Source organism: Corythoichthys intestinalis, chromosome 10 (genome assembly GCF_030265065.1).
Source record: "Corythoichthys intestinalis isolate RoL2023-P3 chromosome 10, ASM3026506v1, whole genome shotgun sequence".
In the NCBI taxonomy this organism is placed as follows: domain Eukaryota; kingdom Metazoa; phylum Chordata; class Actinopteri; order Syngnathiformes; family Syngnathidae; genus Corythoichthys; species Corythoichthys intestinalis.
The window spans coordinates 43,792,514-43,812,286 of NC_080404.1; the positions used below are offsets into that span (position 1 = coordinate 43,792,514).

The 19,773-nt window shown below is 38.8% G+C and overlaps 1 protein-coding gene and 1 non-coding gene across 3 annotated transcripts in view; both read right to left on the reverse strand.

Annotated features, from left to right (window-relative positions):
- The window catches only part of plekhh2 (pleckstrin homology domain containing, family H (with MyTH4 domain) member 2), a 79,731-nt gene that overhangs the window by 46,976 nt on the left and 12,982 nt on the right, over positions 1-19,773 (reverse strand). For both annotated transcript variants that reach the window (XM_057847683.1, XM_057847682.1), the window contains exons 3-8: positions 13,770-13,832; positions 13,546-13,695; positions 10,198-10,281; positions 10,015-10,096; positions 9,757-9,945; positions 7,002-7,855 (exon numbers count right to left, since the gene is read on the reverse strand). In XM_057847683.1, the coding sequence (XP_057703666.1) occupies positions 7,002-7,855; positions 9,757-9,945; positions 10,015-10,096; positions 10,198-10,281; positions 13,546-13,695; positions 13,770-13,832 (1,422 nt within the window). The remainder of the gene's footprint in view (positions 1-7,001; positions 7,856-9,756; positions 9,946-10,014; positions 10,097-10,197; positions 10,282-13,545; positions 13,696-13,769; positions 13,833-19,773) is intronic.
- trnai-uau (transfer RNA isoleucine (anticodon UAU)) lies at positions 3,247-3,340 on the reverse strand. Its single transcript has 2 exons — positions 3,303-3,340; positions 3,247-3,282 (listed from the first exon to the last, which is right to left on the reverse strand). It is a non-coding gene; the product is annotated as a tRNA-Ile (tRNA).

Here is a 19,773-nt window from a genome sequence, read left to right on the forward strand (position 1 = left end):
TATTAAATTTTGTTTTTTTTTGGTCAAATGGTTTGGCATATTGTTCTTATCATGAGGTAATGTTGCTAATCAATTTGAATGTATTATTATTTATTGATTTTATTAAATTTTATTTCTCAGTATTTAGTGTTAAAATTTTTTACCTTAAGTGTATTTTTACAGTTCAGATATAATTTTTTTTCTTTTTCTTTTTTTTTAATTTAAAATTCAGGCAAAGTGATGCACTTGAAATCTTTTCTGTTACAAACAAAACAATGTTAACAAAGTTATTTACTATTAAGTTGATCTACATTTTTTCTTTAATATTAAAAAGGACACAATGTTATGCAGAGGTGTACTTATAATAATAATACAATTATTAGACAAATGCTACTATTTACAGAGGCGGCAGTGAGTTAGGGTGGGGGGCGCGAAACGTTTACATCTTCCTGGGGGGGGGGGGGTCTAACAAAATAATTTGACAAGTACTGGATATTAGCTGTGCTAGCCTTAGGCTAAGTGAGAAGCTGTTTTCCCAATCTCGTTCTGTCAATTTTGATTATTTTGTAAATTTTACGGTAACTACACATAAAATTTCACAAATTATTTTGCGTTTGTATCATACAAAAACAAATTTGTTACACTTTGTACCACGTAAGCTGTACACAACAGAACAACTTAGCTAGATTGTTTTGATGTAATTTGGTGTTTTGTATGGTCAATAAGGGATGGGAACCTCTATGGAATCTCTCGGTACTCTACCATTTGCGATATAAAGCTCACGATAACGGTGATCTCATAATATGGCAATACAACGATTATCTTCATCCTTCTGCTGTGAATTGGAATGAATTTGAAACTAGTAGACATCCAATTCGTTTGAAGTGGGAGGGATGGCAGCGAATGAACGACTTTGCTGCCGCCCCTCCTACTTCAAATGAATTGGACGTCTATGGCTGTCAGTGGCAGCCAACGCCAGGCAATGAGTTAATTTTGGGGTATTTCACGTCCCTTGCTGTTGATTTTTCGTCACTTCCTTTTCCTTTTGGGGCATTTATGGGTCACTTCCTGTTGATTTTGGGTTACTGGAAAGGAACTGACTCAAGAATGTCGCCAAATGAATAGGAAGTGACTCAAAATCAACAGGAAGTAACTTGTAAATGCCCTAAAATGAACAGGAAAGGTAATGTAAATGTCCACAAGACTAGCTGTGAATGCTCTAGTTTCAGTGCCATTGACAGAACTTTGTATCCAGTCCAGTCAAAGGCTTGGTTCATACTGCAGGTCTTAACGCACTAATCCGATTTCTTCGTGTTTTTCAGACTCGAGCGATGCATTAACTTGACGGTCTGAACAGGACAAGTCACATAGAAGTGGACCATTTCAAATCCGATCTGGGTCACTTTCATGTGCGGTTTAAATCCGATCTGGGCCACATTTTTCCAGAATGCCGCGGCGGTCTGAACTGTCAAGTCTCCCAAATCGGAATTCATGCAGCAATTACGTCATCAAAGAGCGAGAGAGACAGGGCGCTATGGTAGCGGTGCAACTGCGCATTAGTTAGGGTGACCAAACGTCCTCTTTTGCCCGGACAAGTCCTACTTTCACGTGGTATCCTCGTTGTCCGGGCGGGTTTTATAAATTCATAAAAATGTCCGGTTTTTATGATTTTTCACGGGACCAATTTGAAGAGAATCCCTACGGCCGCTGGGTGGCAGCAGTTGACATGGCTCCTACTAGCAGGGAGGGAAGGAGTAGTTCTTCTTGTTTTTGTTGGCAGTTTACCCCTATCATGAGGCATTACCGCCATCTACTGGGTTGACAATTTGGCCACAACGCCTGCCCAGTTGTTAAGTTTTTAAACGATAAATACGTAAATAATGGCAACTGTTGACTTCTGTCGGAGCTTTGACTGTAAAATGCCATTTGGTGTCGCATCGTTGCGCTGCCAATGATTGTAAACGTTTCTGGCAAAGTTTGATTTTTGCCTCAGCTAGCTATCAGTAAGCTAAACCATGCGAGGCATTATGGGAAACGTAGTTTTGAACTGCTACGTTTGGAAACATGCTGGTTGAATAGTTTGTCAGTTTACTTCGGTTATTGTTTGCGTGCAATCTAGAACGTTGAATGAGAATATCAATTGAATGGGAATAACAATTTGTCAAGGACAATTGTCGTGATAGTAATTTATTATAATGTTTAGTTGGCACATAGCCTACTGTGTGTATGTGTTATTGACTGGACTACATTTCCATGGGTCTGCATTATATACACTGTATATATATTATATTTTAATCATTATTATTTATTTTCTTTAATTTTCAAACTGCATTTTCACATCCAGAGTGAGGGGGCACACTTTAAATATATTACAGTGATATAGACATCTTTGAGTGAACTTTGAGTAAAATTCAAGTATCAAGTAGTAAGCTGAGTGTCCTCTTTTTTGGAAATCAAAATATGGTCACCCTAGCGTTAGCGCCTAGCTTGCTTTGAACACGGCTTTTGGGGAGGGGTTGGGCTTGACTACAGTCATAAAAAATAAAATGGGTTAAGGATAAGCCTGAGAGTGCTCGGTTTTCTCTCTACTCCATATGAGCAATATTTCAAGATTGCTTACACGGCCGAGAGTCGGGGCAAACTGTCTGTATGTGTGTGTGTCATGCACGGAAAGTGCGTGCATGCTAACGATCCATAAAAATTTTGAATAAAAGACTAAACGGAGATTTTGTCTGTTATTTGGGTCCTCTTTTTGGAAATCAAAATATGATCGCCTTTGAATGACGTTGAGCCAGCATGTGTGGTCATTTGTTTTGATGCTCCTGCAGATGCGGGTCATTTTCCTCAGGGGATCTCAGACTGCGAATTAGTGCGCATGCGTGATACTTGAACAGGCTCAATGGACAAACGCAGTCCGAACGGGCACGCCCCCCCCAAAAAAACAAAAAAAACAGTTATGACAAAAAAATCAGATTTGTGCATTAAGAAACGCGGTATGAACCTGGTCAAAATAAACTTCATGTCTAGCACTGTCAATGGTAGCCAGTGAGCTAACATAGATATTATTTAAATGCAAGATATTGGTAGCAAGCAGTAGGTTTCTTTTTAAAAACAGTGAGACCTTCATAAAAAATGATTCTTGGTGGTAGCAAACCGAAAACCTATTGGCCTACAAAGTATCGTGACATATCACCTTTTCGAAATATTGTCACAACCCTACTTTCTGTACTTATTGGCAGTTACAGGTAATCTTAAAACACTAAGTCTTGCTCCAGGTGAGGCTTGAACTCACAACCTCGGCATAGCTCTACAACATACTGTTCTATAAGTACCGCGCGCTGGCCGATTGCGCCACTGGAGCACAAAAACAGCTGTATAGGAACATTTTTTAATTTGTTGGCCCTCATCTGCACTGGCATTCAGCATTCTGACTCTATTGTTTCAAAGAGTGGGCAATACACAACTGAAACCACTGTCCAGAATGCAAATGTGAATAAAAGGATACATTTGTACTGACAGTATTCTCTCTAGTAGACGTCCAATATAATCGAACTGGAAGGGTGGCAGCAAATGAACCCTTCCCACTTCTAATGACGTTAATTGCAGCCATTGCCAGACAACAAGGTAATTTTGGGGCATTTTATCGGTCACTTCCTGTTGATTTTGGGTTACAGAACAGGAAGTGACCGAGGAATGAATACGCAGTGACTCAAACTAAACAGGAGGTGACCTGTAAATGCTCTAAAATTAACAGAAAGTGAACAGTAAATGCAAGGAAAATCGGAGTGACTGTGAATGGTCTGGTTTCGAATGAACGAACCATCAGTGGCAGCCGTAGAGTTAACGGAGATACTCTTATGGTGGAAGCAACTTGTTGGTTTCTTATTTTTGACACCTTTTTAAAACGATATCTCGATTCTTGGCATGAGCGTATCGATAATCTTTTTGGATGCAAAGTATCACGAAATATCACCATTAGTGCCGCAACGATAATTCGATTAACTCGAGTAAATCGATTAGAAAAAGGCTTTGAATCAAATTTTGCTGCTTCGAGTATTCGTTTAGAGTGGCATTGTAATGGTTTGCTTTGAAAGTATTGCATTTAGTTTTTACTGATTTAGGTGGATACACTGCCCTCTAGTGGCAACAGTGAATATGACATAACTCATTTAACATGGCTGAATCCAGATGCTCCCTGACCAACAGAAGGTTTTTTTTACATATTCGTTTATTTAGTTTAGCAGTATATATAGCCAATTTTGGGGGGAATATGTGTTTGAATGATATGTTAACAGCATTGTTGAAAAACGTTAGCATTTTATTGCATTTAAGCTAGCTATCTTTTGCTATGCTAAGTTAGCCAGTTGTTCTCTTGTTGTACTTAGATCACATTTATCTATTTTTTTTTTCATACTGTTTGAGGCTAAGCTCAGGTATTTTAATGAAGTTTTAAATGAAAGTCCATAGTTTGAGGAAACACTCGGGAATTTCATTTTGTATGGGCATTTATTGCTCTTTTGAAAGTGCAATCTTAGCAAGCCTTTGTTTTACATCTCCTAAAATTTATTCTGCAACGCATTGAAAGTTCCTAATCCAATTATTCAATTATTCAAACTAACTAGTAAGGCCGTAGGTTTGCACGGGGACAGTAGGGACATACCACTACCAACTTTTCAGGATGCTCAAATTGTCCCCACCAACCTTAAACAACCTTATATGCATTATATAATGAGTTCAGTTATACCAGTAAGTCAGATTGTCTTCCCATATGATGTAAGGATAGAATTGACCCTACAATTATTAAGTGAATTATTTTCATTATGTTCAAACTTACATTTACTCCTTTTCACTTGCTGAATGTGCCAGTCCCCCCCCCCAAACACACATTTGATTGGCTGAAGACTTGACCCAACACAGACACACACATGCACGCTCATTCTCAAGCAGCCCCGCCAGAAATACATGTCGACAACAGGCCGCCCCCTTCGAAGAGGAGGGATATTAGATTTTTTTTTTCTTTCAGCCAGCAGCAGCCACTGTAAGTAATTTAAAAAGACACCAATGTTGTGGAGGTGGGTAACACACCACTAATTTTGCTACTGAAAATCTGACCTTGATCAGCGATAGCATAACATTCAACTGTGTGAACTTGCTAACCTGTAAAACGATGTTTTTTCACACCCCTAATGGTAAACGTGCTCTTCATATTCTTACTGCCAAAAATCAGGTAAAGCTTACTTTTAGTGGTCCCTAACTGTCGACCTAAGCTAACCCTAAACCCAACACCACTCGTCGTCATGGTATCTATTTCCATACAAAATTTTTAAAAAATTCACACGAACCTAAAAAAAAAATTTCACACGAAACTAGGGACCCCTAAAAGTCAGCTTTACCACTGCAAGCCCTCCCAGTCAAAATAGATTTGACGCTGTCAATGGCCACTAACATGTTAATGTAAAGTAAACTATCTTAATTGAATCTACGAACACAGTCGGACAAATGGCCATGGTAGGAAGTAAGCTTGAGAACGATAAACCGATACGACCGGATATCTGGTTTTACAGGTGAGAGATACAGCTGTATCGATAGTAAAGTTAGCATTCGACAGTAATTAGCCATTAAATATTCAATGAACCGACAGTAGAGATAGAATTCGACTATCGCGAGCACAAGAATTGGCTTCTAATGCCTAGTTCAATGCATTGCTTAATGTGATAATAATTTAGCTTTTACCTCACATGCTGCTCTTGTGTCATTCACCACACAGCGCGCTTAGATTGTGACCGCCGTCGTGGTTGCCTCAACTTCCCATTCATTTCGGCAGAACCGCTAGTAGTCGCCGTCATTACCTGATCGTCACAGGCGTGTCATAACAACGCGAGAGCTAACAAAACCACTGTAACGCATGCTCCGTAGCGTTTTCTTCACAGCCCAAAACGAAACGAGTAGTGGCAACGAAGCAACATGCTAAAACAATGGACAGTTTGCGCACCACGCCAGCGACGTGCAGTGATTGATTTTCAACGCACCCTGGAAAACAAAAGTCGGACTTGTGATGAAGGCAGCCAGATTTGTATGGGACAGAGATCGTGAGTTTTTAACCCTGAAAAATAACTTACTACAATGGTGGAAAGGGCGGCATATTGTTTCCACGAAACGCAGTCTACTTAAACATGAACATGTGGATCAGTTGATCTTCCTCAAGAAAAATCTGCCCTTCAAAAAAGGTATAGACAGTGATGAGGAATAAAAAAATGTGGAAGCACAGGCATATGTGAATGACTTTGCTGTGTATAAGGTTAAAGTAATGATTATAGACCTGTCTGTCTAAAATGCCATGTTTTTATTCCCCCAGTTATACCAATGGTAAAGCATAATTTATTATTTATTTATGATAACACAAGCAGGTTTAATTCTTTTTTCTAGAGCCGCTGCATATAATTAATATTTTTTGCTTGTAAAATGTTTACGTTGAAAGTTTCCACTTAAATGACTTACCTTTTTGTTCAAAACACCAGGAAATACAGTAATTAAATTACAGCATTTTATTGTTGTCCGTCACTGGAGTTTTGTTTTATTATCAATACCATCCAACAAAATGACAGTCATATAGTAAGCTTTATTTTTTTTCATTAAAAAAAAAAAAAATTGTCGTTTAATTTAATCTTTAATCTTTTTTTATATGTTTAAAATACTGTACGAACACACACAACAAATGTTTACTATCGTATCATTTTCGCTCTGTATCGAACCGTATCGTTCTTAAACTGTATCGAATCGTATCGAATCGCTCGGCCTTAAAAATGTATCGTTTTTTTTTTTTTTAATCGAATCGTAACCTGTGTATCTAGATACATATCGAATCGGCTTCATGCCAGAGATTCCCAACCCTAGTAGGAAGTTAGTTCTAGATGGCTAACGATAACATAAAGTACCATTTTCTTTACCACAACGTGGCTGTATAGAAAGACATAGAATGTAATGAATGTGATAAAAATAAACAAGAGTCTTCACTTTCTTACCCAGGAGGGGAGTCTGTGTAAAGGAGGTGTAGGAGGTGAGCTGTTACTGTCCAAGTTTATTTGTGGACACCCAGCAGGAATCGGTGCGGCATGGATGGAAAGCTTTGCGGGTTTGGTACGAGAGCCGGGGCTGATCTGATTGGGCGGATCCTTTCCTGTTTCCATGTCGACCTCCTGCACTTGGTCAAGGTCAGTTTCTTGTGGCCGGGAGGAGCGTAGCATACTGAGGGCATTACGTGTTTGTCCGTGCGCTGCCTCAGTGCTGATTGGTGGTTGGCTTAGGTGCTTCTTGGCCATAGCATGCATCAACCCCAACCCTGCTGGGGTCCTCAGTCTGGGTTGTTTGGGTGAAGCAGGGGTATCTCTCAGGTCTTGAGGTGGGTTGGGCCGTTTTGGAATGAGAGCTGGTGTGACGATGGGGCTGGGGGTCTTCGCTTCGCTGGACGACGATGACGAATCAAGTCTCTGTGACTGGAATCGTTTATTGAGCTCGTCAGAGGAGCTGTCCTCCCTCATTTTACACTCCCCATGTGCTCCGCCTGACATCCCCAGAACGCTGGGCCGCTCGGTTCGCTGCATGTCGTCGTCAAAAAGAGAGCTGCTGTCATCCGAGGCTGTCAAGTAAGCCTCGCTGTCAGCGCGACTTAACTCCAGACCTCGTTCTCTGACTTCACAACCACCTCCAGCTCTTGAGAGCACTGAAGAAACACTACAAGAATCTGGCCTGCTCACGCTAAAATCCAATGGATTAATGTTCTCATTCTCCTCCAGATGAGTACCCAGCAGTCCAGTTTGATCTGGTCTATGGACTTCTGCACCTTTCGCTGTGGAGGCTGTCTGCTTTCTTGTAGTCTCTGTTAGAATAAAAGGGAGGATATGTCTTAAGATTAGGGCTGTCAAACGATTAAAATTTTTAATCGAGTTAATTACAGCTTAAAAATTAATTAATCGTAATTAATCGCAATTCAAACCATCTATAAAATATGCCATATTTTTCTGTCAACTATTGTTGGAATGGAAAGATAAGACACAAGATGGATATCTACATTCAACATACGGTACATAAGTACTGTATTTGTTGTTTGTAACAATAAATCAACAAGATGGCATTAACATTAATAACATTCTGTTAAAGCGCTCCATGGATAGAAAGACTTGTAGTTCTTAAATGATAAATGTTAGTACAAGTTATAGAATTTTTATATTAAAACCCCTCTTAATGTTTTCGTTTTAATAAAATTTGTAAAATTTTCAATCCAAAAAATAAACTAGTAGCCCGCCATTGTTGATGTCAATAATTACACAATGCTCATGGGTGCTTAAGCCCATAAAATCAGTCGCACCCAAGCGCCAGCAGAGGGTGACAAAACTAAAAAAAACACAAGTAACAAGTTGGCATTGCACTGTGCTGTCATTTTAATCTGTTTGAGCAGGGCATGTGCGTTAATTGCATCAAATATTTTAACTAGGGGTGTCAAACGGTTAAAATTTTTAATCGAGTTAATTACAGCTTAAAAATTAATTAATCGTAATTAATTGCAATTAATCGCAATTCAAGCCATCTATAAAATATGCCATATTTTTCTGTAAATTATTGTTGGAATGGAAAGATAAGACACAAGGCGGATATATACATACAACATACTGTACATAAGTACTGTATTTGTTTATTATAACACAAAATCCACAAATGGCATTATTAACATTCTTTCTGTTAAAGTGATCAACGGATAGAAAGACTTGTAGTTCTTAAAAGACAAATGTTATAGTTACAAGTTATAGTAATTATATATTAAAACCCCTCTTCATGTTTTCGTTTTAATAGAATTTGTAAAATTTTCCATCAAAAGTAGAGTTAATATAATAATAATAAGAATAAAAATAACAATAATAAGAATAGAGTGACCAAAGTCTGAGTAAGTTTTACGTGTATTTTGCATAGCTATTTTGATATGGAATGCCAGTTCATTTTGCATTGTTGTTTAACTGTGAGAATAGGGCCTCATTACTATAGACTGAAGTGGTTTTCTTTTTGTGAACATTATTTTTTTTGAAAGAGATAGGAATATTATTTTTGTTGTGCTTTCACTAAACGATACTTATGTTTGTTGTGAAGGAGAAGCTTATGCCAATAAACGGTCCACTCGCCTTTATAAGATATATATATCTCTGCACATATCTTACCCAAAATACAACAAGAGACACATAATTGCCACTAAAAGAAAGAAAACTTACCGAAATGTGTGTGGAGCACAAATAGCAATTTGCATTGCATTGTGCATACAGCATAAACATCTCACAACTACTAATTCTCCCACGTCTAGAAGAAATAACATTAGTATGGAACGGCGCTGCCCCCAAGCGGCCGGTGGCATTCTCTTCACTCTTAATGTCCATAAACGGCCTCTAATCTGTTTGAGGCAATGTGCGAGCTGGTCATTCAGTGCATGCGTTAATTGCGTCAAATATTTTAACGTGATTAAATTAACGCTCGTTAACGCGATAATTTTGACAGCCCTAATTTTAACGTGATGAATTTAAAAAATTAATTACCGCCCGTTAACGCGATAATTTTGACAGCCCTGCTTAAGATACTTTTCAAAAACTACGCTCAGAGGACACTTTTTTAAAATATGACTGCATTTAATGACCTCCAATACCAGACCTTAAGACTTGCAGCTTGGGATCTGTACTTAGAATGACATATTACCCACATCTACCCCAGCAGTTGTTTCCTCATATAAAGCATCATTACCGTTGTTGACCGCGTCGTCAGTCTCTTCAGTCTCAGTACTGAGGCTCCTTTGGGAGGGAACAGGCCCTGTCAGAACCTGTGCACTCTTCCCGCTCACCTGGAAGCAGCCAAATGTCAGGCTGCTAACACGTTGGGCTTCACCTGGCTTGCAGGGAACTGTTCGTCTACCTGAACATTTCTGTTCAAATTCTGGAAAAGGACCAATACATGATGTAGCATGGTAACAGATGATAAAAAAGCCTTACATCTCTTACAGACCTTCCATTTTCTTCTTTAGCTCACTAATTTGAGTTTCCTGCTGTTTGTTGGTTTCCCTTAATGCAGCGTTCTCTCCTTCAAACTGAGAGGAAACATGCCTTTGGTGGAGGTGGTTGTAAACTAGCAACTCACAAACTGATTATGCAAAGAGATTGATATCATAGACCACCATTTTTTCACTACCTCTGACAATTTCTGCATCACCCATTCCTTGATCTTGGCTGCTTTCTCCTCCACAGTCTTGGCATCTTGAAGTCTTGACTGTTTCTTTGAGAAGGAAACAACACAGGTTACAAACCATACAAACATTATATTTTTTAAAGTGTACATTGTTGGACGAATTATTATCATTATTATTATTATTATTTTTTTTTGTACAGTTTTCGATGTCTGTAGGTGTGCTTCTACCTCCGGACAAAACATTGGCTGTTGCATACTGAATATCTGTACTCTACAGTCCCTGACAAAAGTCTTGTTGCTTATCCATTTTGTAGAAACAATTGCTAATAACCTGACTTTTAATTATTGAATTGGTTTCAGAAATGGCTCATATGAAAGCTAAGACCCTCCCAAATGATGTTGAATGTACAAAAATTAGGGCTGTCAAAATTATCGCGTTAACGGGCGGTAATTAATTTTTTAAATTAATCGCGTCAAAATATTTGACGTCATTAGCGCACATGCCCCGCTCAAACAGATTAAAATGACAGCACAGGGTCGTGTGCACTTGTTACTTGTGTTTTCTGGAGTTTTGTCGCCCTCTGCTGGCGCTTGGGTGCGACTGATTTTATGACCATGAGAATTGTGTAATTATTGACATCAACAATGGCGACCTACTAGTTTATTTTTTGATTGAAAATTTTACAAATTTTATTAAAACGAAACATTAAGAGGAGTTTTAATATAGAATTTCCATAACTTGTACTAACATTTATCTTTTAAGAACTACAAGTCTTTCTATCAATGGATCGCTTTAACAGAATGTTAATGTTGATGCCATCTTGTTGATTTATTGTCATAGTAAACAAATACAGTACTTATGTACAGTATGTTCAATGTATACATCCGTCTTGTGTCTTATCTTTCCATTCCAACAATAATTTACAGAAAAATATGGCATATTTTACAGATGGTTTGAATTGCGATTAATTACGATTAATTAATTTTTAAGCTGTGATTAACTCGTTTAAAATTTTTAACCATTTGACAGCCCTAACAAAAATATATTTGTTTCATTGAAAAAAGATTTATCATTTCATGAAGACATAGAGGTCAAATTTTGGCAAGACAAAAGTTTTGTCGCCTACAGAAAATAGTGTGAAAATTGAACAAAAAATGTACTTCAAATACAAAAATATGTTACATCACATAAGCAAATTAAGTAGTGCTGCTGTGAGATCCAAATTTAATATTTTGTATGACTTCCATGAGCTTCAGCAAGGATTCATACAATTTATTGATGAAGTCATCAGGAACATCAAAGAAAGCAGTCTTGCATGCCCCCCAGAGTCCATCAACATTCTTGGGTTTCGTCTTCCATGCTTCCTCTTTCATCCTACTCCAGACATGCTCAATGTTGTTCATGTCTGGTGACTGGGCTGGCCAGTCCTGGAGGATCTTGATCTTCTTTGCCTTGAGGAAGTTTGAGGTCGAGGTTGAAGTATGCGATGGAGCACCATCCTGCTGCAGAATTTGTCCCTTTTTATTGTTAGGAATGTGAGAGGCAGCTAAGATTTGTTGATATTTCAGACTATTTATGTTGCCTTCCACGCTGCAGATAGCTCGCACACCCCCATACTGGATGTAACCCTAGACCATGATTTTGCCACCACCAAACTTCACTGTTTTTTGAGTTAATCTCGGATCCACGCAGGCTCCAGTAGGTCTCCTGCAATGTTTGCAATATTTGCGGCTACTGTGATGTAATTCAATGGATAATTCATCTGAAAAATCCACCTTTTGCCACGTTTCCACCGTCCATCCTTTTGACAGGCTGTGGGCCTTGGCAAATGCCACACGGTTTTTAAATTGTCTGCACCCTGAGAGATAAATAGTCTGAAATATCAACAAATCTTAGCTGCCTCTTACATTCCTAACCATTAAAAGGGACAAATTCTGCAGCAGGATGGTGCTCCATCGCATACTTCAATCTCTACCTCAAAGTTCTTCAAGGCAAAGAAGTTCAAGATCCTCCAGGACTGGACAGCCCAGTCACATGACATGAACATCATTGAGCATGTTTGGAGTAGGATGAAAGAGGAAGCATGGAAGACGAAACCCAAGAATGTTGATGGACTCTGGGGGGCACGCAAGACTGCTTTTTTTGATGTTCCTAATGACCTCATCGATAAATTGTATGAATCCTTGCCGAAGCCCATGGAAGTCATACAAAATATAACATTTGGATCTCACAGTACCACTAATTAATTCGCTTATGTTATGTAACATATTTTTGTATTTGAAATTAGTAGGGTTGTTCTGATCATGTTTTTTTGCTCCCGATCCAAGCCCGATCGTTTTAGTTTGAGTATCTGCCGATCCCGATATTTCCCGATCCGATTCAATTCCAATCATTCCCGATCATTTTTCCTGATCATATACATTTTGGCAATGCATTAAGAAAAAAATGAATAAAACTCAGACGAATATATGCATTCAACATACAGTACATAAGTACTGTATTTGTTTATTATGACAATAAATCCTCAAGATGGCATTTACATTATTAACATTCTTCCTGTGAGAGGGATCCACGGATAAAAAAGACTTGTAATTCTTAAAGGATAAATGTGACTTTGTATATTGTGACTAAATATTGCCATCTAGTGTATTTGTTGAGCTTTTAGTAAATGATACTGTAACCATGCCCAAATGCATGATGGGAAGTGCAACCATGACTGTGCGTAGTGCTACCAATTGTTATATGTTCTCTGCGTTGGGAAATAACATAAGGTGTTAAGAAAAAAGATCAATTGCTACCTTGCTTCCCCACATTGCTTCCCACGATATTTCTAATCGTAGGGAGAGGGATCGTAAGGCTTTAGCCAACTTCAAAAAGCTCCAAAGGCTGCCAAAAATCACTCTACTCATCTTACGCTGTCTTTTAGCTCTCTATATAGTTAAAATGGCGCCATTACAGATTGAACACGACAATGCGTGAATGGGTCGTGCAGTACATGCATTAATTGCGTAAAATATTTTATCGTGATACATTTTTTGAACTTTAATTACCACCGTTATCGGGATAAATTCGATAACCCTACCTTAAGCCTAAACTAAAGACTCTGGATGAGTGTAACATATTATGTCTGTAACGTTAAATACAATCAGAAAACTATTTATTTAAAAAATATATCTATATTAAAAAAAGGCATGTCCGATATTTTTTTGCCGATTCCGATACTTTGAAAATGACGTGATCAGACCCACATCTCTAGTTATTAGCAATTGTTTCTACAAAATGGATAAGCGACAAGACTTTTGTCAGGGACTGTGCTTTCTAATATTTCAATTTACGTTTGAGTTTTTTACCTGCTCTTCCAGCTGCTGCTCTAACTGGCTGATGACATCTTCCTTCTCCTGCACCAAAGCCTGAAGCTCTTGGCATCGCTCAAACCACAGCTTTTCTGAATCTTCAGGCTGACCATCTGGAGCTCTCAGCTTCTCCTCCATCCACTGCACCTGAGGTTATACACAGGTACACTCAACAAAGCAAAACCCATGCGGTAAACAATGAGCTGTTTGATGCTGTTTACCTGCTGCTGAGCTGTAAATGCTCTCTTTTCCGCGTCAATCACTTGGGTCTCGAGTTGCTGAATCTGTGAGAGAACAGCAAATTGGCTACATTGTTGCTTTCAAACACAATGTATAAGAGAACTAAGGACCTCTGAACTGTGAGACAGACAAGGTAGGCAAAGTGAAGTTATTTCCTTAGCTACAGAGGGATCGATCGCTCAAAAACACACACAAGTACAATTTTGTTTTTCAATTGTTGCGTAATGAAAATGAGGTGTCACATCTCTCCAGGTGAAAACAGAGCTTTGCATGTTACTTGAGCATGTAAAATTGTGTGTGACTGGAAAATGGAAGCAAAGCTAACAAGTCACCAAGTTTACAGAAAATCTGTAACACATGCATACGTGTGCATGCCTACACGACATAATCGAAAACACTCAATACAGTGAGTAAAGGAATGACTTCATGAATTTTCCTCTGAAATCTTCAGCTTACTGTAGTGGAAGTTGCTGGGAAAGCTTCTTCAACTCAAATGTTGGGGCTTCACGGAGGATTAGATGTCAATGGAAAATCATAATATGTTCATTGACAGTAATCCTCAAACATTTTGCTATATATGCTCATATGAAAGTACAAAGACCAAGAGCCCCCTTAAAGTTTCCAGTGATCCTAATGAAGCTCAAACAATCTTTCCGCAAGTAACTCATAAAAAAAGACTTTTACTGAATTAAAGGTCAACACGGTGGACTCATATCGAAACTAAAATGAGAAAAAGAGACTACAGTGAGGCAAATAAGTATTTAGTCAACCACTAATTGTGCAAGTTCTCCCACTTGAAAATATTAGAGAGGCCTGTAATTGTCAACGTGGGTAAACCTCAACCATGAAAGACAGAATGTGGGAAAAAAACAGAAAATCACATTGTTTGATTTTTAAAGAATTTATTTGCAAATCATGGTGGAAAATAAGTATTTGGTTAATACCAAAAGTTCATCTCAATACTTTGTTATCTACCCTTTGTTGGCAATAACAAAGGCCAAACGTTTTGTGTAACTATTCACAAACTTTTAACACACTGTTGCTGGTGTTTTGGCCCATTCCTTCATGCAGATCTCCTCTAGAGCAGTGATGTTTTGGGGCTGTCATTGGGCAACATGGACTTTCAACTCCCTCCCCAGATTTTCTATGGGGTTGAGATCTGGAGACTGGCTAGGCCACTCCAGGACCTTAAAATACTTCTTACGAAGCCACTCCTTTGTTACCCTGGATGTGTGTTATGGATCATTGTTATGCTGAAAGACCCAGCCACTTCTCATCTTCAATGCCCTTGCTGATAGAAGGAGATTTTCACTCAAAATCTCTCGAAACGTGGCCCCATTCATTCTTTCTTTTACACAGATCAGTCATCTTGGTCCCTTTGCAGAAAAACAGCCCCAAAGCATGATGTTTCCACCCCCATGATTCACAGGGGGTATGGTGTTCTTCAGATGCAATTCAGTGTTCTTTCTCCTCCAAACACGAGAAGCTATGTTTCTACCAAAAAGTTCTATTTTGGTTTCATCTGACCATAACACATTCTCCCAGTCCTCTTCAGGATCATCCAAATGCTCTCTAGTGAACTGCAGACGGGCCTGGACGTGTACTTTCTTCAGCAGGGGGACACGTCTGGCAGTGCAGGAGTTGAGTCCCAGGCGGCGCATTGTGTTACTGATAGTAGCCTTTGTTACTGTGGTCCCAGCTCTCTGTAGCTCATTCACTAGGTCCCCTCGTGTGGTTCTGAGATTTTTGGTCACGGTTCTTGTTATCATTTTGATGCCACGGGGTGAGATCTTGCATGGAGCCCCAGATCTAGGGAGATTATCAGTGGTCTTGTATGTCTTCCATTTTCTAATAATTGCTCCCACAGTTGATTTCTTTACACCAAGCGTTTTACCTATTGAAGATTCAGTCTTCCCAGCCTGGTGCAGGTCTACAATTTTGTCTCTGTTGTCCTTCGACAGCTCTTTGGTCTTGGCCAAAGTGGAGTTTGGAGTGTGACTGACTGAGATTGCGGACAGGTGTCTTTTATACCGATAATGAGTTAAAACAGGTGCCATTAATACAGGTAACGAGTGGAGCCTCATTACACCTCGTTAGACCTCTTTAGAAGAAGTTAGACCTCTTTGACAGCCAGAAATCTTGCTTGTCTGTAGGTGACCAAATACTTATTTTCCACTCTAATTTGGAAATAAATTCTTTAAAAATCAAACAATGTGATTTTCTGTTTTTTTTCCACATGGCGTACCGCAAGCAACACGTCACTTCCACTCATTAATATTCATGACATTAGCTACTGTTGCTAAGTAGGGACAAGACACCGTTTGTCCCCAATAGGAAATGAATGGAAATCGTGTGCGAAGGAGATGTTTACAGCGCTAAACCTACCATTTCTCTCCGAAAATGATGTGCCAGGTGCCAAATTGACTGGCAAAGATGTGGAAGAACATAAAAATGTTCAGTTAAAGAGATGGCTTTAGTGTCGAAGGCTGAAAAGACGAAAAAAAAAACAAGCCGACCTAAGCATAGCTTTAGCTTTTTTTTATCGACGCGACTGACAATGACATTCTCCTGTTTCAACAAGCTATCCTTTACCATCAGCCCTGTCTTTCTTGTATATCCTCTGGTTGTCCTATATCTCTTACCGTTCTTGGGGGTAATTTAGTTAGCTTTGTGTAGCGATCGCAAATGCTACTCAGTGACAGCCAACGAACACTTTTAATTTTTTTCATTGATAACACATCTTAATCCTATAATTTATTTACACTTCCCCCTTACTAAAGTATATATATATATATATATATATATATATATATATATATATATATATATATATATATATATATATACATACACACACACACAACAGAAACGGTAACAGTGGCAGTCAGATACCATTGTAATTCTTTTCAAGTCATTCATTGTCAGACAGAAGCAGTACGGCACAACGTTACGCTAAAAAAATAAGTTCAAAATATAAAAATGGCTTACCTCTTTGTCCTCTGAAAGACCATGCCAACCCAACATAATGTTTACTGCATATGAAATGTGAATGGATTGACCGAGCTGGTGTTAAAGTCCGCACAAGTTGATTCGGTCTTCACATTTTTTCCTCCCGAATTTTTGGTTTCCGGAAATGTATGAAGAAAACATCCTTCATGTGTCGTAATGTCTAGAGTCATTTCTACCAGTTCCAAAAAGGCAATGAGTGATCGGCATGTTCGTTTTTGAAAGATTACCGGCGAAAAGTAGCATAAACTGCGTAGTGTCTATGCGAGCCCGGGTCTATAATGTCCCACTTTTGCTTTACTTCCGCTTTACGATGCGACGTCACGGTCTAAAAATAGCCTGCGTGCGGTACGCCATTCTGTCTCTCATGGTTGAGGTTTACCCACGTTGACAATTACAGGCCTCTCTAATCTTTTCAAGTAGGAGAACTTGCACAATTGACGGTTGACTAAATATTTATTTGCCCCACTGTAGCTATAAAAAATATAGTAAAGGAAGAAATTTTACTTGGCAATTGTAGGTCTACATTTCTTCATGCGAACATTGACGTGAAAATTCCACATATTTCAGATTGCTTTGAAATGCAGTGCTTTAGAATGGTAAATTATAACATCATCACTTAGCTTGTTGTCTCAAAAACTGCTTTAAAAGAATATTTACAAGAGTATTTTAATATACAGTAACACATTTTTACTGCAGAGAGACACTATACTGCATTCAGATGTATTGTGGACAGCTGAGGCTGCTATGGCGGTACTCCCACTTCACTCTCCTTCTGCTCACACCAACAAACTAAACTCCTTGTTCTGAGAAGCAGCCACACCCTGCCAAAGCCATTCATAGTTTCCACAAACCAGGCCGCTTCTGGACACATGGCCCTTTCTGCAGCTTGACCCTCATTTCGTGTCAGTATAAAGCTAGAGAAACAGTTTCTTCAAACCTGGGTTTATGAGATTAACTGGATACGTCCACAGTTGGGCTTGGAAGTCGCTTCTGAAAAATGTATATTCAGCTAGGCGCTATTTAAGGTTATGTTTAGCCAATCATGGTTATTTTACCTAGGGGCTTTGATGATACATTAACATTTATTTATCATAATTAGTTAGGAATATAAAGGAAAATAACTCTGTATGTTGTGAACATTAAAATGGTAAGTCTAACTCAGATTTTCCAATACACACTTTTCCTCTCGTCACAGTACCACAAGCCGCACGTCACCAAGTTGCAGATATAGCATCTGGCAGAGAAAAACACGCTAATTACAAGGCATCAACGCAGCACGCTATAGCTGCATTTTATACACACACAACCACACGCACACACACTCCCACCCGAAAAAAAAAAAAAAAACATGTTTTTTTCCTTCAGGAGGTTAGATACTGTACAGGCAAAATCATTTCAAGGTGTGCACTTTGTCACATCCTGTGCACTTCAAATAGGATTAACTGAGAGAGTGTGGGTCTACGTTAGTTTGATTTAAAAAAAAAAATCTAAGCAGCACAGTATTATTTACTTCTAATATGAATAAACTTGGTGAGTGTTGTCTATACACAAATACTGTATCTCTTTAGTGCCATGTCAACTTTGCAGATGATTCCGTGTCCAGATCCAAATTCTCCTTTGACTTTCATTCCTGGAATTCCACAACTGGTGCTCTATGTCCAACCTCCCCTGAACTCTAGCCATCCCTCCCCCGTCAGCAGCCAGCTCACAAAGCGTCTTTCTCTGCAGCTATGACTCGCAGCCTCAGTCATAAATTACCTACGGATATATATATACATGTTGAGAACCAAAAGGATTAATTCCAGCTGGATCGTATTGACATTAAATGCTCACACAATAGGTCTGAACGATATTGGAAAAAACTGTCATTAAGATTTTGGAGGAGTTTGCGATATATTGCGATATTATATTGCGATATTAAAACTAAAAGAATTTTCACCAGATAACGTGAATACACTGCTGGCCAAAAATATTGGCACCCCTGCAATTCTGTCAGATTATGCTCAATTTCTCCCAGAAAATGATTGCAATTACAAATGCTTTGGTAGTAATATCTTCATTTATTTTGCTTGCAATGGAAAAACACTAAGGAGAATGGAAAAAAATTAAATCATTATCATTGTACACAAAACTCCAAAAACGGGCCGGACAAAAGTATAGACCCTACTCACACACGTCACAGAATGACGTGTCGCTGTATCCGGCCGCCATATTGTCCGTCATTGTTTATCCGTATTCTCAATGGTTTCAATTTGTCGTGCAATTTATAGTGCAATTCATGGAAGCCCCGGTGCTTTCAGACGCTGTAAACTCATTGGATGTGTTGCATAAAAGGCGTTATGTGGAAAAGCTTCGGTCGATCCATTCGCCAGATCCATATTTGATGCCTAAATCGATATTTTTCGACCCGCTGTCTTCGCCGTCTCTGCCTGACATCTGCTACCCTGATATTTACAACTATCTTGTCCACAGAAACTCAGAGTATTCTCACGAAAGTTTGAAAAACTTTAAGAGCAGCACTCTAAGCAACATTACCCCGTGTGACCCTTTACTTCCAATTTTCTAAAATGGCGACAATCAATATAAAAAAAGTTGACTGCGATGGCCGACGCTTCAAGGATAGGTGGATATTGGACTATTTCTTCAATAAAATACGCTGTGTCTGCCTCATTTGCAAGGAGAAAGTCGCTGTTTTCAAAGAGTGCGATGTGACGCGATATTAACAAAACAAGCTAACATGTACAACATTACAGGGAAGATATACGCAACAACATGAAGCTAGTTTAATTTCACAGCAGCCGTATTTCGCAAGAGCCCGAGTGTCGAAAGAGAACGCCACAAAGACGAGATTGATGAAATTATGAATTTAAAAAAAATAATAATAAAGCAAATGTGACATACAGAAGGGCTTGCTAAAATTTGTTTAAATATATTGTTCTATGTAAATCAGCCAAGGTAGCCCCCCGCATTTTTACC